This window comes from Salmo salar, chromosome 11, assembly GCF_965601325.2.
Source record: "Salmo salar chromosome 11, fSalSal1, whole genome shotgun sequence".
NCBI classification, from domain to species: domain Eukaryota; kingdom Metazoa; phylum Chordata; class Actinopteri; order Salmoniformes; family Salmonidae; genus Salmo; species Salmo salar.
This window is the reverse complement of record NC_138301.1, coordinates 42,740,338-42,757,500: the sequence shown is the minus strand read 5'-3', so window position 1 is coordinate 42,757,500 and position 17,163 is coordinate 42,740,338. Positions and strand designations below refer to the sequence as shown.

Genomic DNA, 17,163 nt, shown 5'->3' with positions numbered 1-17,163 from the left:
GCTGTTTCTCCCAGTCCGTAAGCCCCCCGGGCATATACAGGGCTGTTTCTCACAGTCCGTAAGCCCCCCGGGCATATACAGGGCTGTTTCTCACAGTCCATAAGCCCCCCAGGCATATACAGGGCTGTTTCTCCCAGTCCGTAAGCCCCCCAGGCAGCACTTCAGAGCCCCACTGTTCCCCTACACTACTTCACCAAGCCCAAGGCTGTACAAGCACCCAGTTTGTTGAGGAGATGAATGACGACAAGACAAAACGCTCTTTTGATCTGTGTTTTTCTTAGGATCTCTGCACGTGCGAGGTTCAAACTGTACTGTCACCCTACCAATTGACTAGATTACATGTTCCGTCTTGCTGAAGCCCCCATTTCTACTGGCATCCATGACAAGATATCACACCGTCCTTTTCTCAGAGCATTCCTGGTAGACAGTTTTGTTTTGAGAAGTCTGTCTAGAGGATAACTGGTGTGAAAAACAATCCTCCCTGTTGTTTGGTTGGGAGTAGGGGACCCTGTATTGTCTGATCGGTTGAGTGAACAGAGCTCTCACTGAAAAGGGACTAGGCCTCTGTTCAATCAATCAATCAAATGTATTTAAAAAGCCCCTTTTACATCAGCAGTTGTCACAAAGTGCTTATACAGAAACCCAGGCTAAAACCCTAAACAGCAAGCCATGCAGATGTAGAAGCACGGTGGCTAGGAAAAACTCCCTAGAAAGGCAGCAACCTAGGAAGAAACCTAGAGAGGAACCAGGCTCTGGTGGCCAGTCCTCTTCTGGCTGTGCCGGGTGGAGGTTATAAGAGTACATGGCCATAAAGGCCAGATTGTTCTTCTGATTGTTCACTGTCCTCTACAGTTCCCCACACTTATCACTAACCAGTACCTCTTCTCTCGCTCGCTCCCTGTCTCTCTCTGTGTCTCTGTCTCGCTCTCTGTCTCGCTCTGTTTCTCTCTCTGTTTCTCTCTCTGTGTCGCGCTCTGTCTCTCTCTCGCTCTCTCTCTCTGTGTCTGTGTCTCTCGCTCTCTGTGTCTCTCGCTCTCTGTGTCTCTCGCTCTCTGTGTCTCTCGCTCTCTGTGTCTCTCGCTCTCTGTGTCTCTCGCTCTCTGTGTCTCTCGCTCTCTGTGTCTCTCTCGCTCTTTCTCTCGCTCTTTCTCTCGCTCTCTGTGTCTCTCGCTCTCTGTGTCTCTCGCTCTCTGTGTCTCTCGCTCTCTGTGTCTCTCGCTCTCTGTGTCTCTCTCGCTCTTTCTCTCGCTCTTTCTCTCGCTCTTTCTCTCGCTCTCTGTGTCTCTCGCTCTCTGTGTCTCTCGCTCTCTGTGTCTCTCGCTCTCTGTGTCTCTCGCTCTTTCTCTCGCTCTTTCTCTCGCTCTTTCTCTCGCTCTCTGTCTCACTCTTTCTCTCGCTCTCTGTGTCTTTCTCTGTCTCGCTCTCTCTTTCTGCAGCGTCGGACAACAGCCAGCGGTTTCAGGAAACGTGTTTTGCGTTCGCACTAACGCCGCAGCAAGTCCAACAGATTAGCAGCTCAATGTAAGAGACACTCAAACCCTCTACTCTACCATGTACCCTACCAACGTACCCTGCCTACCCTCTACCCTACTAACGTACCCTCCCTACCCTCTATCCTACCATGTACCCTATACTACTCTCTACGCTACCATGTACCCTATACTACCATGTACCCTACCAACCTACCATGTTCCCTGTATTACAATGTACCCTACCCAACGTACCCTGCCTACCCTCAACCCTATCATGTACCCTGTACTACCATGTACCCTACCTACCCTCAACCCTATCATGTACCCTGTACTACCATGTACCCTACCAACGTACCCTGCCTACCCTCTACCCTACCAACGTACCCTATACAACCATGTACCCTACCAACGTACCCTGCCTACCCTCTACCCTACCATGTACCCTGTACTACCATGTACCCTACCTACCCTCTACCCTACCATGTACCCTATACTACCATGTACCCTATACTACCATGTACCCAATATTACCATGCACCCTACCAACGTACCCTGCCTACCCTCTACCCTACCATTTACCCTACCAACGTACCCTGCCTACCCTCTACCCTATCATGTACCCTGTACTACCATGTACCCTACCTACCCTCTACCCTACCATGAACCCTATATTACCATGTACCCTACCAACGTACCCTGCCTACCCTCTACCTTACCATGTACCCTGTACTACCATTTTCCCTACCTACCCTCTACCCTACCATGTACCCTATACTACCATTCACCCTACCAACGTACCCTGCCTACCCTCTACCCTGCCAATGTACCCTGCCTACCCGCTACCCTAACCTCTACCCTACCAACGTACCCTGCCTACCCTCTATCCTACCACCATAATCCCTACCCTACCATGTACCCTGTACTACCATGTACCCAACCAACATACCCTGCCTACCCTCTCCCTACCAACGTACCCCCCCTGCCCTCTATACTACCATGTGCCCTATACTATTCTCTACCCTACCATGTACCCTATACTACCATGGACCCTATACTACCAACGTACCCTCCCTACCCTCTATCCTACCATGTACCTTATACCACCCTCTACCCTACCATGTACCCTATACTACCAACGTACCCTTCCTACCCTCTATCCTACCATGTACCCTATCAGCGTACCCACCTACCCCCTAACCTACCATGTACCCTATACTACCATGTACCCTACCTACCTACCCTCTACTCTACAATGTACCCTGTACTACCATGTACCCTACCATGTACTCTGTACTACCATCAACCTACCAACGTAGCCTACCTACCGTCTACCCTACCATGTACCCTATAATACCAACGTACCCTACCAACGTACCCTACCTACCATCTACCCTACCTACCCTCTACACTACCATGTACTCTATACTGCCATGTACCCTACCAATGTACCCTACCTACCCTCTACCCTGCCTTGTATGCTTTAGTACCATGTACCCTACCAAAGTACCTTTCCTACCCTCTACCCTACCAACGTACCCCATACTACCTTTTACCCTACCAACGTACCCTACCTACCCTCTACCATACCATGTACCCTGTACTACCATGTACCCTATACTACCAACGTACCCTGCCTACCCTCTACCCTACCATCATACCCTATACTACCATGTACCCTACCAACGTACCCTACCTATCCTCTACCCTTCTATGTACCCTGTACTACCAACGTACCCTACCTACCCTCTACCCTACCAACGTACCCTACCTACCCTCTACCCTACCATGTACCCTATACTACCATGTACCCTATACTACCATGGACCATATACTACCATGTACCCTATACTACCATGTACCCTACCATGTTGTATTAATACTCCAGATTCCATTGGGTAGCCTAAATGTCCGTCTTGTGTTTTTCAGGGACATCTCGGGGACCAAATGTGACTTCACAGTACAAGTTCAGTTACGGTAAGTTGATAGAGCTCATTGTTCTACTGCTAGTAGGTCCTGATCAATATACACTGCTCAAAAAAATAAAGGGAACACTTAAACAACACAATGTAACTCCAAGTCAATCACACTTCTGTGAAATCAAACTGTCCACTTAGGAAGCAACACTGATTGACAATACATTTCACATGCTGTTGTGCAAATGGAATAGACAACAGGTGGAAATTATAGGCAATTAGCAAGACACCCCCAATAAAGGAGTGGTTCAGCAGGTGATGACCACAGACCACTTATCAGTTTCTATGCTTCCTGGCTGATGTTTTGGTCATTTTTGAATGCTGGCGGTGCTTTCACTCTAGTGGTAGCATGAGACGGAGTCTACAACCCACACAAGTGGCTCAGGTAGTGCAGCTCATCCAGGATGGCACATCAATGCGAGCTGTGGCAAGAAGGTTTTCTGTGTCTGTCAGCGTAGTGTCCAGAGCATGGAGGCGCTACCAGGAGACAGGCCAGTACATCAGGAGACGTGGAGGAGGCCGTAGGAGGGCAACAACCCAGCAGCAGGACCACTACCTCCGCCTTTGTGCAAGGAGGAGCAGGAGGAGCACTGCCAGAGCCCTGCAAAATGACCTCCGGCAGGCCACAAATGTGTATGTGTCTGCTCAAACGGTCAGAAACAGACTCCATGAGGGTGGTATGAGGGCCCGACGTCCACAGGTGGGGGTTGTGCTTACAGCCCAACACTGTGCAGGACGTTTGGCATTTGCCAGAGAACACCAAGATTGGCAAATTCGCCACTGGCGCCCTGTGCTCTTCACAGATGAAAGCAGGTTCACACTGAGCACATGTGACAGATGTGACAGAGTCTGGAGACGCCGTGGAGAACGTTCTGCTGCCTGCAACATCCTCCAGCATGACCGGTTTGGCGGTGGGTCAGTCATGGTGTGGGGTGGCATTTATTTGGGGGGCCGCACAGCCCTCCATGTGCTCGCCAGAGGTAGCCTGACTGCCATTAGGTACCGAGATGAGATCCTCAGACCCCTTGTGAGACCATATGCTGGTGCGGTTGGCCCTGGGTTCCTCCTAATGCAAGACAATGATAGACCTCATGTGGCTGGAGTGTGTCAGCAGTTCTTGCAAGAGGAAGGCATTGATGCTATGGACTGGCCCGCCCGTTTCCCCAGACCTGAATCCAATTGAGCACATCTGGGACATCATGTCTCGCTCCATCCACCAACGCCACGTTGCACCACAGACTGTCCAGGAGTTGGCGGATACTTTAGTCCAGGTCTGGGAGGAGATCCCTCAGGAGACCATCCGCCACCTCATCAGGAGCATGCCCAGGCATTGTAGGGAGGTCATACAGGCACATGGAGGCCACTCACACTACTGAGCCTCATTTTGACTTGTTTTAAGGACATTACATCAAAGTTGGATCAGCATGTAGTGTGGTTTTCCACTTTAATTTTGAGTGTGACTCCAAATCCAGACCTCCATGGGTTGATAAATTGGATTTCCATTGATTATTTTTGTGATTTTGTTGTCAGCGCATTCAACTATGTAAAGAAAAAAGTATTCAATAAGATTATTTCATTCATTCAGATCTAGGATGTGTTATTTTAGTGTTCCCTTTATTTTTTTGAGCAGTGTATATCCTGATCAATATATATCCTGATCAATATATCCTCCCACTATGTAGGTCCTGATATATATATATATATATATATATATATATATATATATATATATATATATATACATATATATCCTCCCACTATGTAGGTCCTGACCAATATATCCTCCCACTATGTATATCCTGATCAATATATATCCTGACCAATATATCCTCCCACTATGTAGGTCCTGATCAATATATATCCTGACCAATATATCCTCCCACTATGTAGATCCTGATCAATATATATCTTGACCAATATATCCTCCCACTATGTAGGTCCTGATCAATATATATCCTAACCAATATATCCTCCCACTATGTAGATCCTGATCAATATATCCTGACCAATATATCCTCCCACTATGTAGGTCCTGATCAATATATATCCTGACCAATATATCCTCCCACTATGTAGGTCCTGATCAATATATATCCTGATCAATATATCCTCCCACTATGTAGGTCCTGACCAATATATATCCTGACCAATATATCCTCCCACTATGTAGGTCCTGATCAATATATATCCTGATCAATATATCCTCCCACTATGTAGGTCCTGATCAATATATATCCTGATCAATATATCCTCCCACTATGTAGGTCCTGATCAATATATATATATACCAATATATCCTCCCACTATGTAGGTCCTGATCAATATATATATATATATATACCAATATATCCTCCCACTATGTAGGTCCTGACCAATATATCCTCCCACTATGTAGATCCTGATCAATATATATCCTGACCAATATATCCTCCCACTATGTAGGTCCTGATCAATATATATCCTGATCAATATATCCTCCCACTATGTAGGTCCTGACCAATATATCCTCCCACTATGTAGGTCCTGACCAATATATCCTCCCACTATGTAGATCCTGATCAATATATATCCTGACCAATATATCCTCCCACTATGTAGGTCCTAATCAATATATATATATATATACCAATATATCCTCCCACTATGTAGGTCCTGACCAATATATCCTCCCACTATGTAGATCCTGATCAATATATATCCTGACCAATATATCCTCCCACTATGTAGGTCCTGATCAATATATATCCTGATCAATATATCCTCCCACTATGTAGGTCCTGACCAATATATCCTCCCACTATGTAGGTCCTGATCAATATATATCCTGACCAATATATCCTCCCACTATGTAGGTCCTGATCAATATATATCCTGACCAATATATCCTCCCACTATGTAGGTCCTGATCAATATATATCCTGATCAATATACCTTGCTTTATACTAGACAGAGGAAATGGCTGTTACCATGCTTTATACTCGACAGAGGAAATGGCTGTTACCATGCTTTATACTCGACAGAGGAAATGGCTGTTACCATGCTTTTTCTAGACAGAGGAAATGGCTGTTACCATGCTTTTTCTAGACAGAGGAAATGGCTGTTACCTTGCTTTATACTAGACAGAGGAAATGGCTGTTACCTTGCTTTAAACTCGACAGAGGAAATGGCATTGGAAATCATCATTGTTTGTTCACTACTCCCACCCCAATGACATAACATCCTATTAGGAACCACAAAATGGATATATGAAAAACATAAATGAAAGAATATGCCACAGCCTACAACTGAAATATAATTATTAGACTGGAAATGTAGCCTATGTCAAATACAGTGATTTAGTTAACATGTTTAATTACAGACATTTACTAAGCCAAATTATTTATGTATCTTCTGTGAAAATGAAGTTAGGCCATTGAAGACCAAGTGTTAATGAATTACCACGTTGTAAATGAAAGTGATATGGATTGCAGCAACTGTGTGAAGCACAATTTAAATATCATTATAAAACAAAGCACTTTATCTTTTTCTATGGTTCAGATAACGACTTCCAAATAATACCACATTTCTTTCCAATTCAGACATCGTTTTTCAGTACAACAGGCCTTGTAGTCCTGTCAGAACATATAAAGTTGAGCTATTGAAGGTTTTCACGCTGTTCCACAAATGAAAGAAATTCTCTGCTATAACCACACAACATAGGACATGTTACTATTAACTACCAGCCGAACCACGAACACAAAAAATCATGTTTATAATGTCATTTTGTTCAGCTTTTAAATAACTTTATTAGAAAATGATAGAATTTGATTCAAAATAATACAATCGCAATTTACTTTCAAATGTTTCGTAGCCTACAGTTTAATAATTTTACCCTCGAACCTCTTGATAAGAAATTAATTTTTTTTATTAGGACAAATAAAATAATTAATTAATTTTCATGAATTTGAAACTAAAAGTGTATCCTACACCAGGATTTTTCCATTCAAACAACATATACGGTAGGCTACATTGCCATAGTAGATTTGCAGTGGTAAACAAGGAGATGAATTACCTAATTTCAGTTGTACGGAATGATTGTCAAATAGATAAATTGCCCGGCCTCCCAAGTGGCGCTGTGGTCTAAGGCTCTGCATCACAGTGCTAGCTGTGCCACTAGATACACTGGGTTTGAGTCCAGGCTCTGTCGCAGCCGGCCGAGACTGGGAGACCCATGGGGTGCCGCACAATTGGCCCTGCATCGTCCGGGTTAGGGGAGGGTTTGGCCGGCAGGGATGTCCTTGTCCCATCGCGCACTAGCGACTCCTGTGGCGGGCCGGGCGCAGTGCACGCTGACACGGTCACCAGGTGTACGATGTTTCCTCCGACACATTGGTGCGGATGGCTTCCGGGTTAAGTGGGTATTGTGTCAAGAAGCAGTGCAGCTTGTTTGGGTTGTGTGTTTCGGAGGACGCATGGCTCTCGAACTTCGCCTCTCCCGAGTCCGTACGGGAGTTGCAGCGATGAGACAAGATTAACTACCAATTGGATTCCACAAAATTGGGGAGAAAAAGAGGGAAAACATTTTTTGCTCATTGTCGTACAAATATGTTCCGAAGATAATTCCCACCAGAAGGCGAAATTATTTTGAAAAATGTTCGTTGCAATGAGGATGGAAACATAACCCTTACATCTGCCTTAGGGAGTGGAAACATAACCCTGACATCTGTCTTAGGGAGTGGAAACATAACCCTGACATCTGTCTCAGGGAGGGGTTAGGGGGTGGAAACATAACCCTGACATCTGTCTTAGGGAGGGGTTAGGGGGTGGAAACATAACCCTGACATCTGTCTTAGGGAGGGGTTAGGGGGTGGAAACATAACCCTGACATCTGTCTTAGGGAGGGGTTAGGGGGTGGAAACATAACCCTGACATCTGTCTTAGGGAGGGGTTAGGGGGTGGAAACATAACCCTGACATCTGTCTTAGGGAGGGGTTAGGGGGTGGAAACATAACCCTGACATCTGTCTCAGGGAGGGGTTAGGGGGTGGAAACATAACCCTGACATCTGTCTTAGGGAGGGGTTAGGGGGTGGAAACATAACCCTGACATCTGTCTTAGGGAGGGGTTAGGGGGTGGAAACATAACCCTGACATCTGTCTTAGGGAGGGGTTAGGGGGTGGAAACATAACCCTGACATCTGTCTTAGGGAGGGGTTAGGGGGTGGAAACATAACCCTGACATCTGTCTTAGGGAGGGGTTAGGGGGTGGAAACATAACCCTGACATCTGTCTTAGGGAGGGGTTAGGGAGTGGAAACATAACCCTGACATCTGTCTTAGGGAGGGGTTAGGGAGTGGAAACATAACCCTGACATCTGTCTTAGGGAGGGGTTAGGGGGTGGAAACATAACCCTGACATCTGTCTTAGGGAGGGGTTAGGGGGTGGAAACATAACCCTGACATCTGCCTTAGGGAGGGGTTAGGGAGTGGAAACATAACCCTGACATCTGTCTTAGGGAGGGGTTAGGGGGTGGAAACATAACCCTGACATCTGTCTTAGGGAGGGGTTAGGGGGTGGAAACATAACCCTGACATCTGCCTTAGGGAGGGGTTAGGGAGTGGAAACATAACCCTGACATCTGTCTTAGGGAGGGGTTAGGGGGTGGAAACATAACCCTGACATCTGTCTCAGGGAGGGGTTAGGGGGTGGAAACATAACCCTGACATCTGTCTCAGGGAGGGGTTAGGGGGTGGAAACATAACCCTGACATCTGTCTCAGGGAGGGGTTAGGGGGTGGAAACATAACCCTGACATCTGTCTTAGGGAGGGGTTAGGGGGTGGAAACATAACCCTGACATCTGTCTTAGGGAGGGGTTAGGGGGTGGAAACATAACCCTGACATCTGTCTCAGGGAGGGGTTAGGGGGTGGAAACATAACCCTGACATCTGTCTTAGGGAGGGGTTAGGGGGTGGAAACATAACCCTGACATCTGTCTCAGGGAGGGGTTAGGGGGTGGAAACATAACCCTGACATCTGTCTCAGGGAGGGGTTAGGGAGTGGAAACATAACCCTGACATCTGTCTTAGGGAGGGGTTAGGGGGTGGAAACATAACCCTGACATCTGTCTCAGGGAGGGGTTAGGGGGTGGAAACATAACCCTGACATCTGTCTTAGGGAGGGGTTAGGGGGTGGAAACATAACCCTGACATCTGTCTTAGGGAGGGGTTAGGGGGTGGAAACATAACCCTGACATCTGTCTTAGGGAGGGGTTAGGGGGTGGAAACATAACCCTGACATCTGTCTTAGGGAGGGGTTAGGGGGTGGAAACATAACCCTGACATCTGTCTTAGGGAGGGGTTAGGGGGTGGAAACATAACCCTGACATCTGTCTCAGGGAGGGGTTAGGGGGTGGAAACATAACCCTGACATCTGTCTTAGGGAGGGGTTAGGGGGTGGAAACATAACCCTGACATCTGTCTTAGGGAGGGGTTAGGGGGTGGAAACATAACCCTGACATCTGTCTTAGGGAGGGGTTAGGGGGTGGAAACATAACCCTGACATCTGTCTTAGGGAGGGGTTAGGGGGTGGGCAATGCTGGTTGCAATTGAGATCAGCTGTACAGGTGAATATAGGATGTATTGATGCTTTACCGAGAGATCAGCTGGCCATAATCTAATGGCCAGTCTTCATTGCAATCTCTCCATTATGGTTGACATGGTCTGTCTGTCTGTCTGTCTGTCTGTCTGTCTGTCTGTCTGTCTGTCTGCAGGTTTTGTCTCTCTGAGACGAGTTGTCCTCAGGAAGACCACTTTCCGCCCAATCTGTGTGTGAAGGTGAACGGGAAGCCATGCAACCTCCCGGTAAGAAACACAACTCCACACACTGTACAGTACTCCTGGTTACACACTGTACAGTACTCCTAGTTACACACTGTACAGTACTCCTAGTTACACACTGTACAGTACTCCTAGTTACACACTGTAGAGTACTCCTAGTTACACACTGTAGAGTACTCCTAGTTACACACTGTAGAGTACTCCTAGTTACACACTGTAGAGTACTCCTAGTTACACACTGTAGAGTACTCCTAGTTACACACTGTAGAGTACTCCTAGTTACACACTGTAGAGTACTCCTAGTTACACACTGTAGAGTACTCCTGGTTACACACTGTACAGTACTCCTAGTTACACACTGTAGAGTACTCCTAGTTACACACTGTAGAGTACTCCTGGTTACACACGGTACAGTACTCTTGGTTACACACTGTACAGTACTCTTGGTTACACACTGTACAGTACTCTTGGTTACACACTGTACAGTACTCCTGGTTACACACTCTACAGTACTCCTGGTTACACACTGTACAGTACTCTTAGTTACACACTGTACAGTACTCCTCCTAGTTACACACTGTACAGTACTCCTCCTAGTTACACACTGTACAGTACTCCTAGTTAAACACAAACCATACCTTCAATGACAGTAAACAGTTGATTGAGATATGGAATGTGACCTTTCTCTCTCTCTCTCTCTTTCTCTCTCTCCCCCCCTCTCAGGGCTATCTTCCTCCAACGAAAAATGGTGTGGAGCCGAAGCGCCCCAGCCGGCCCATCAACATTACCTCAGTGGTCAGACTATCCACCACAGTCCCCAACACCATCGTGGTGTCTTGGACCTCAGAGGTTGGAAGGGTAAGATATGATGATACATTTAAAATTCTCTTCATTTGATTATTGTCTATCTTAATTGAAAAATTTCTAGAAAACGTTTAATTTTATATCTTTCTGACCTATTTATTATTAGTTTTTTTTGTATTTTTTCTTAAAAATATATATTTTGTAATTATTTTTTATTATTATTGCCCCTTTTTCTCCCCAATTTCGTGGTATCCAATTGGTAGTTGCAGTCTTGTCCCATCGTTGCAACTCCCGTACGGACTCGGGAGAGGCGAAAGTTCGAGAGCCGTGCGTCTTCCGAAACACGACCCCGCCTAGTAGCACTGCTTCTTGACACAATGCCCACTTAACCCGGAAGCCAGCCACGCCAATGTGTCGGAGGAAACACCGTACACCTGGCGACCGTGTCAGTGTGCACTGCACCCGGCCCGCCACAGGAGTTGCTAGTGCACGATGGGACAAGGACATCCCTGCCGGCCAAACCCTCCCCTAACCCGGAGGACACTGGGCCAATTGTGCACCGCCTCATGGGTCTCCCGGTCGCGGACGGCTGCGACACAGCCCGGGATCGAACCCGGGTCTGTAGTTGCGCCACAAGCACTGCGATACAGATGCCTTAGACGTCTACACCACGCGGGAGGCCAATTTATTTTATGTTTTAAGCACTTAGAATTTACTCCTGTAGGAAATGTGCTGTATAAATAATGTTTGGTTTGATAACAACAATGGGGCAAAAACACATGAATAAAAGTGTGTAGAAAAGTGCAGTGATCTGGATGAAAAGGAGAGTGATTTTAACAACCCTACAGCACCTTCTGTGTTTTCAGAGCTACTCTATGGCGGTTTACCTGGTCAAGCAGCAGTCGTCCACAGTACTGTTGCAGAGACTACGGTCCAAAGGCATCAGGAACCCAGATCATTCCAGAGCACTCAGTAAGGGTTGCCAGGACGACACACTATTTACACTGTTAGCGCTGTTAGCATGCTAGGTTAAATGTATATCTATGGATCTGACTGAACGGGTCTATGACACACATGTATCTAGCTACATATTTAGTTCTGGCCTGTTTAAACCACGCTAGCCTTGTCCTGTATTGTCATGGAGCTCTGTACTATATTCCATGTGAAGTGTTCATCTACTGTAGATGGTTGTGCAGGTGTTGTATAGGTGGTCATGATCCCTGCTTCTTCTTCATGCTGTTCTCTGTCCCCCTGCAGTCAAAGAGAAGCTAACGGCAGATCCAGACAGTGAAATCGCCACCACCAGCCTGCGTGTGTCGCTGCTCTGTCCGGTAAACACACACACTCTGTCTTAATACCTCTATTACTGTACTTTACTGTGTGTGTCCCGACTTGTCTCAATACCCCTATCACCGCTTAACTGCTATGTCTGTGGCGTGTGTGTGTGTGTGCAGCTGGGGAAGATGCGTCTGATGATCCCATGCCGGGCGCTGACGTGTTCCCACCTGCAGTGTTTTGACGCTACGCTGTACATCCAGATGAATGAGAAGAAACCCACCTGGGTTTGTCCCGTCTGTGATAAGAAAGCCCCTTACGAACATCTCATCATTGACGGGTGAGACCCACAACCCTGTACCAGCTCTTAGTGTCTCCATTTAATACAGAACATAGTGGTCCTACAGGCCTTTCAGAAAGGAGTCATGCCCCTTCACTTATTCCACATGTTGTTGTGTTACAGCCTGAATTTAAAATGGATTACATTTACAATTGTTTGTCACTGGCCTACACACAATACCCCGTAAGGTCAAAGTGGAAGTATGTTTTTTTTTTTATTTGTAGTAATTAATAAAAAATGAAAAGCTGAAATGTCTTGAGTCAGTAAGTATTAAAACCCCTTTGTTATGACAAGCCTAAATATGTTCAGGAGTAAAAATTTGCATAACAAGTCACATAATAAGTTGCATGGACTCAGTTTGTGTACAATAATAGTGTTTAACATGAATGACTACCTCATCTCTGTACCCCACACATACAATTATCTGTAAGGTCCCTCAGTTGAGCAGTGAATTTCAAACACAGATTCAACCACAAAGACAAGAGACATTTTCCAATGCCTCGCAAAGAAGGGCACCTATAGGTAGATGGGTAAAAAAATAAAAAGCAGACGTTGAACATCCCTTTGAGAATGGTGAAGTTAGTAATTACACTTTGGATGGTGTATCAATACACCCAGTCACTACAGAGATACAGGTGTCCTTCCTAACTCAGTTGCCGGAGAGGAAGGAAACCGCTCAGGGATTTCACCATGAGGCCAATGGTGACTTTAAAACAGTTACAGATTTTAATGGCTGTGATAAGAGAAAACTGAGGATGGATCAACAACATTGTAGTTACACCACAATACTAACCTAAATGACAGAGTGAAATGGAAGTCTGTACAGAATAAAAAATATTCCAAAACATGGTTCCTGTTTGCAACACGGCACTAAAGTAATAATACAAACAATGTTGCAAAGCAATTATATTTTTGTCCTGAATGCAAAGTGTTATGTTTGGGGCAAATTCAATACAACACATTACTGAGTTACCACTCTCCATATTTTCAAGCATAGTGGTGGCTGCATCATGTTATGGGTATGCTTGTAATCGTTAAGGACTGAGGGAGTATTTCAGGATACAAAATAAACTCAATGGCGCTAAACACAGGCAAAATCCTAGAGGAAAACCACGTTCAGTCTGCTTTCCACCAGAGATGAATTCACCTTTTAGTAGGACAAAAACACAAGGCCAAATCTACACTGGAGTTGCTTACCAAGAAGACAGTGAATGTTCGAGTGGGCAAGTTACAGTTTTGACTAAATCTTCTTGAAAATATATAGCAAGACCTGAAAATGGTTGTCTAGCAATGATCAACAACTAATTTGACAGAGCTTGAAGAATTTTGAAAAGAATAATGGAAAAATGTTGCACAATCCAGGTGTGGAAATCTCTTAGAGACTAACCCAGAATGACTCACAGCTCGTAGAGACTTACCCAGAAAGACTCTACTGTAATCACTGCCAAAGGAGCTTCTGCATAGTATTGACTCAGGGGTGTGAATACTTATGTAAGTGAGATATTTCTATATTTCATTTTCAATAAATGTGCAAAAATGTCTAAAAACATGTTTTCACTTTGTCATTATGGGGTATTGTGATGTCATTATGGCGTATTGGGATGTCATTATGGCGTATTGTGATGTCATTATGGCGTATTGTGATGTCATTATGGCGTATTGGGATGTCATTATGGCATATTATGATGTCATTATTAGGTATTGTGATGTCATTATGGCGTATTGTATGTGGGTGAGGGGAAAAAAATCTATTTAATCCATTTTGAATTCAGGATGTAATACAACAAAATGTGGAATAAGTCAAGGGGTATGAATACTTTCTGAAGGCACTGTGTATACTGTATACATCTATGTTATTATACCGTATCACAGAAACTTGCGGCGGGGTCTGCCCCTACAATTTTGTGCAGATTTTCTTAATTTTATGCTCGAAAGAAGCACATCATCCGGGAACGTGCCACTGACCACTTTATATTCCTCTGGGTTTAGTTTGTTTATTTTCTGTGCCCAGTTTCAGACTTTAATGGTCACATAAGATGGTGACCTGTGGGTTTAAAATGTGTAGCCCAACAATTCCTTACATGGCCCCAGTTGCAACCAACTTATTTTTCTGCACAAATTCAATATTCACCCATAGGGTGACATTTTGGGTGAGCAGTGATCAAAATAAACAGGAAGTTGAGAATAGTTGATTAGCAGCATGAATTTGTGCTTAGCTGGGGGGTTGTTGAGTTGAACGGTCTGTGGTTGTGTTCTTCAAACATGAAATGGTACTGAATCCAGATAGTCACATCAAACCATAGGGCGGGATTCCGCTAGTTAACCCACAGTATGTACATAAACACCCTTCTCAGTTATACTGTATACAAGTCCACTCTATTCAGTTATACTGTATACAAGTCCACTCTATTCAGTTATACTGTATACAGGTCCACTCTATTCAGTTATACTGTATACGGGTACACTCTATTCAGTTATACTGTATACAGGTCCACTCTATTCAGTTATACTGTATACAGGTCCACTCTATTCAGTTATACTGTATACAGGTCCACTCTATTCAGTTATACTGTATACAGGTCCACTCTATTCAGTTATACTGTATACAGGTCCACTCTATTCAGTTATACTGTATACAGGTCCACTCTATTCAGTTATACTGTATACAGGTCCACTCTATTCAGTTATACTGTATACAAGTCCACTCTATTCAGTTATACTGTATACGGGTCCACTCTATTCAGTTATACTGTATACGGGTCCACTCTATTCAGTTATACTGTATACGGGTCCACTCTATTCATTCCTCCAGGAGAAATTCAGATGGTCTTTTCTATGCTATACAATCTGTAGTGTATAGATGTATTTACACACACCAAGTAAACAGCATGAATAACACTACACACAATGACTGTAACACAACGTGAAGACATGTACAGTATAGCTTCACACTGTTGTTTCTGTGTCTGTCTTGTCCAGGTTGTTTATGGAGATCCTGAACAGCTGTGTAGACTGTGATGAGATCCAGTTTAAGGAGGATGGCTACTGGGCCCCCATGAGGACAAAGAAGGAAGTACAGGAGGTCTCGTCAGCCTCCTACAGCAACGGACTGGAAGGTGAGAGAGGCGGTGTGTAAGGGCAGGCTTTTGGTCCAGCCCTGCAGCTTTTAACATACCTGATTCCACTCTCTGTTCATTGGACCTTGATTTGTATAAGAATGTGTGTTAGAACAGTGCTGGAACAACAGGCTGCAAACCCAGTGTCTCTCGTTGTACTGGATGATATTATCCTGGCTTGTTTTCATTACACTATATGTCTCATGACTATTCCACTGTGTTGCCACTTACTCTAGGCTGGGGTGTGTAAATCACTGCAAAATAGGCTAGCTATATAGATACATTTGATTGATTGAAGCCATGATACCCGTGTCTCTCTCCCCCAGGCTTGCATCGGTCGGCGGTAGGGGAGCAGAGGAGCTCGTCGTCCCACAACGGGGGCAGCAGTAGGATGAAGGTGGAGGTCATCGACCTAACCCTGGACAGCTCCTCAGAGGACGACGATGATGACCAACCGCCCCTCAAGAGGCCCTGCCCCTCCCTGTCCCCCACCTCGCCTCCCATCGTCAACAAGGGGTGAGGCCCACCTCAACCAATACACATCGCACCAATCTCGCCTCCCTCCCCTCTCACCCCTCATACCCCTTCCACATCTCTCACCTCTCACCCCTCTCTCTCACCTCTCTCACCCCTCTCATCTCTCGCCCCTCTCTCTCACCTCTCTCACCCCTCTCATCTCTCGCCCCTCTCTCGCACCTCTCTCACCCCTCTCATCTCTCGCCCCTCTCTCTCACCTCTCTCACCCCTCTCATCTCTCGCCCCTCTCTCGCACCTCTCACACACCTCTGTGTGTGTTTAATATTCTCTCTGTCTCTTTCTCTGTGCTGTGTGTCTGTGTTTGTTTGCAGAGTGTTGAACCTGCACCACCAGGTGTCCCCAGTGAGCCGGACCCCCAGCATGCCGTCTGTGGACACCAGCTACATCCCCCCTGTACCTCCCCTCATCCAGGACTACCGTCCATACTACCATGCCCCAAACCAGCTCACAGGTAACACACACATACACAACCACACACACACACACCAACCTACTACTACACACTGCCTCGACACATTTCTTCAGGAGTCTCTTCAGGGTCTGTGGAGACCAGAATGCCCCTGTATACAGTAAACACTAAGTTGTCTGACTGAGTCAGTTGAACCTGTACTGATCATGGTCCATTGTGAATAAAATGAATGACTGAATGTTGTGTTTGGTCCGTGTTTTATTCACAGATCTGAATTTCTTCTCCTTTCTACAAGGGGACAATCATCAGGTATGTTTTATGTGGAACACCCCTGTAGGCCTCATTTTAAAGTCAACACTATAACGTCTAAAGACGTCCCCAGAACGTGGGTTTGGTCACAAGATGAATATAACTGAATGTACC

General features: G+C 45.5%; 1 protein-coding gene across 3 annotated transcripts in view; it reads left to right on the top strand.

The window, feature by feature from the left end:
- LOC106562666 (E3 SUMO-protein ligase PIAS1) overlaps positions 1 to 17,163 on the top strand; it is a 101,248-nt gene that overhangs the window by 79,106 nt on the left and 4,979 nt on the right. For 2 of the 3 annotated variants that reach the window (XM_082957955.1, XM_082957957.1), the window contains exons 3-13: positions 1,437 to 1,521; positions 3,399 to 3,446; positions 10,193 to 10,283; positions 10,983 to 11,117; positions 11,912 to 12,035; positions 12,321 to 12,394; positions 12,518 to 12,678; positions 15,658 to 15,794; positions 16,121 to 16,310; positions 16,643 to 16,782; positions 17,009 to 17,049. In XM_082957955.1, the coding sequence (XP_082814081.1) occupies positions 1,437 to 1,521; positions 3,399 to 3,446; positions 10,193 to 10,283; positions 10,983 to 11,117; positions 11,912 to 12,035; positions 12,321 to 12,394; positions 12,518 to 12,678; positions 15,658 to 15,794; positions 16,121 to 16,310; positions 16,643 to 16,782; positions 17,009 to 17,049 (1,226 nt within the window). The remainder of the gene's footprint in view (positions 1 to 1,436; positions 1,522 to 3,398; positions 3,447 to 10,192; positions 10,284 to 10,982; positions 11,118 to 11,911; positions 12,036 to 12,320; positions 12,395 to 12,517; positions 12,679 to 15,657; positions 15,795 to 16,120; positions 16,311 to 16,642; positions 16,783 to 17,008; positions 17,050 to 17,163) is intronic. The other variant, XM_082957956.1, reaches the window with a different exon arrangement.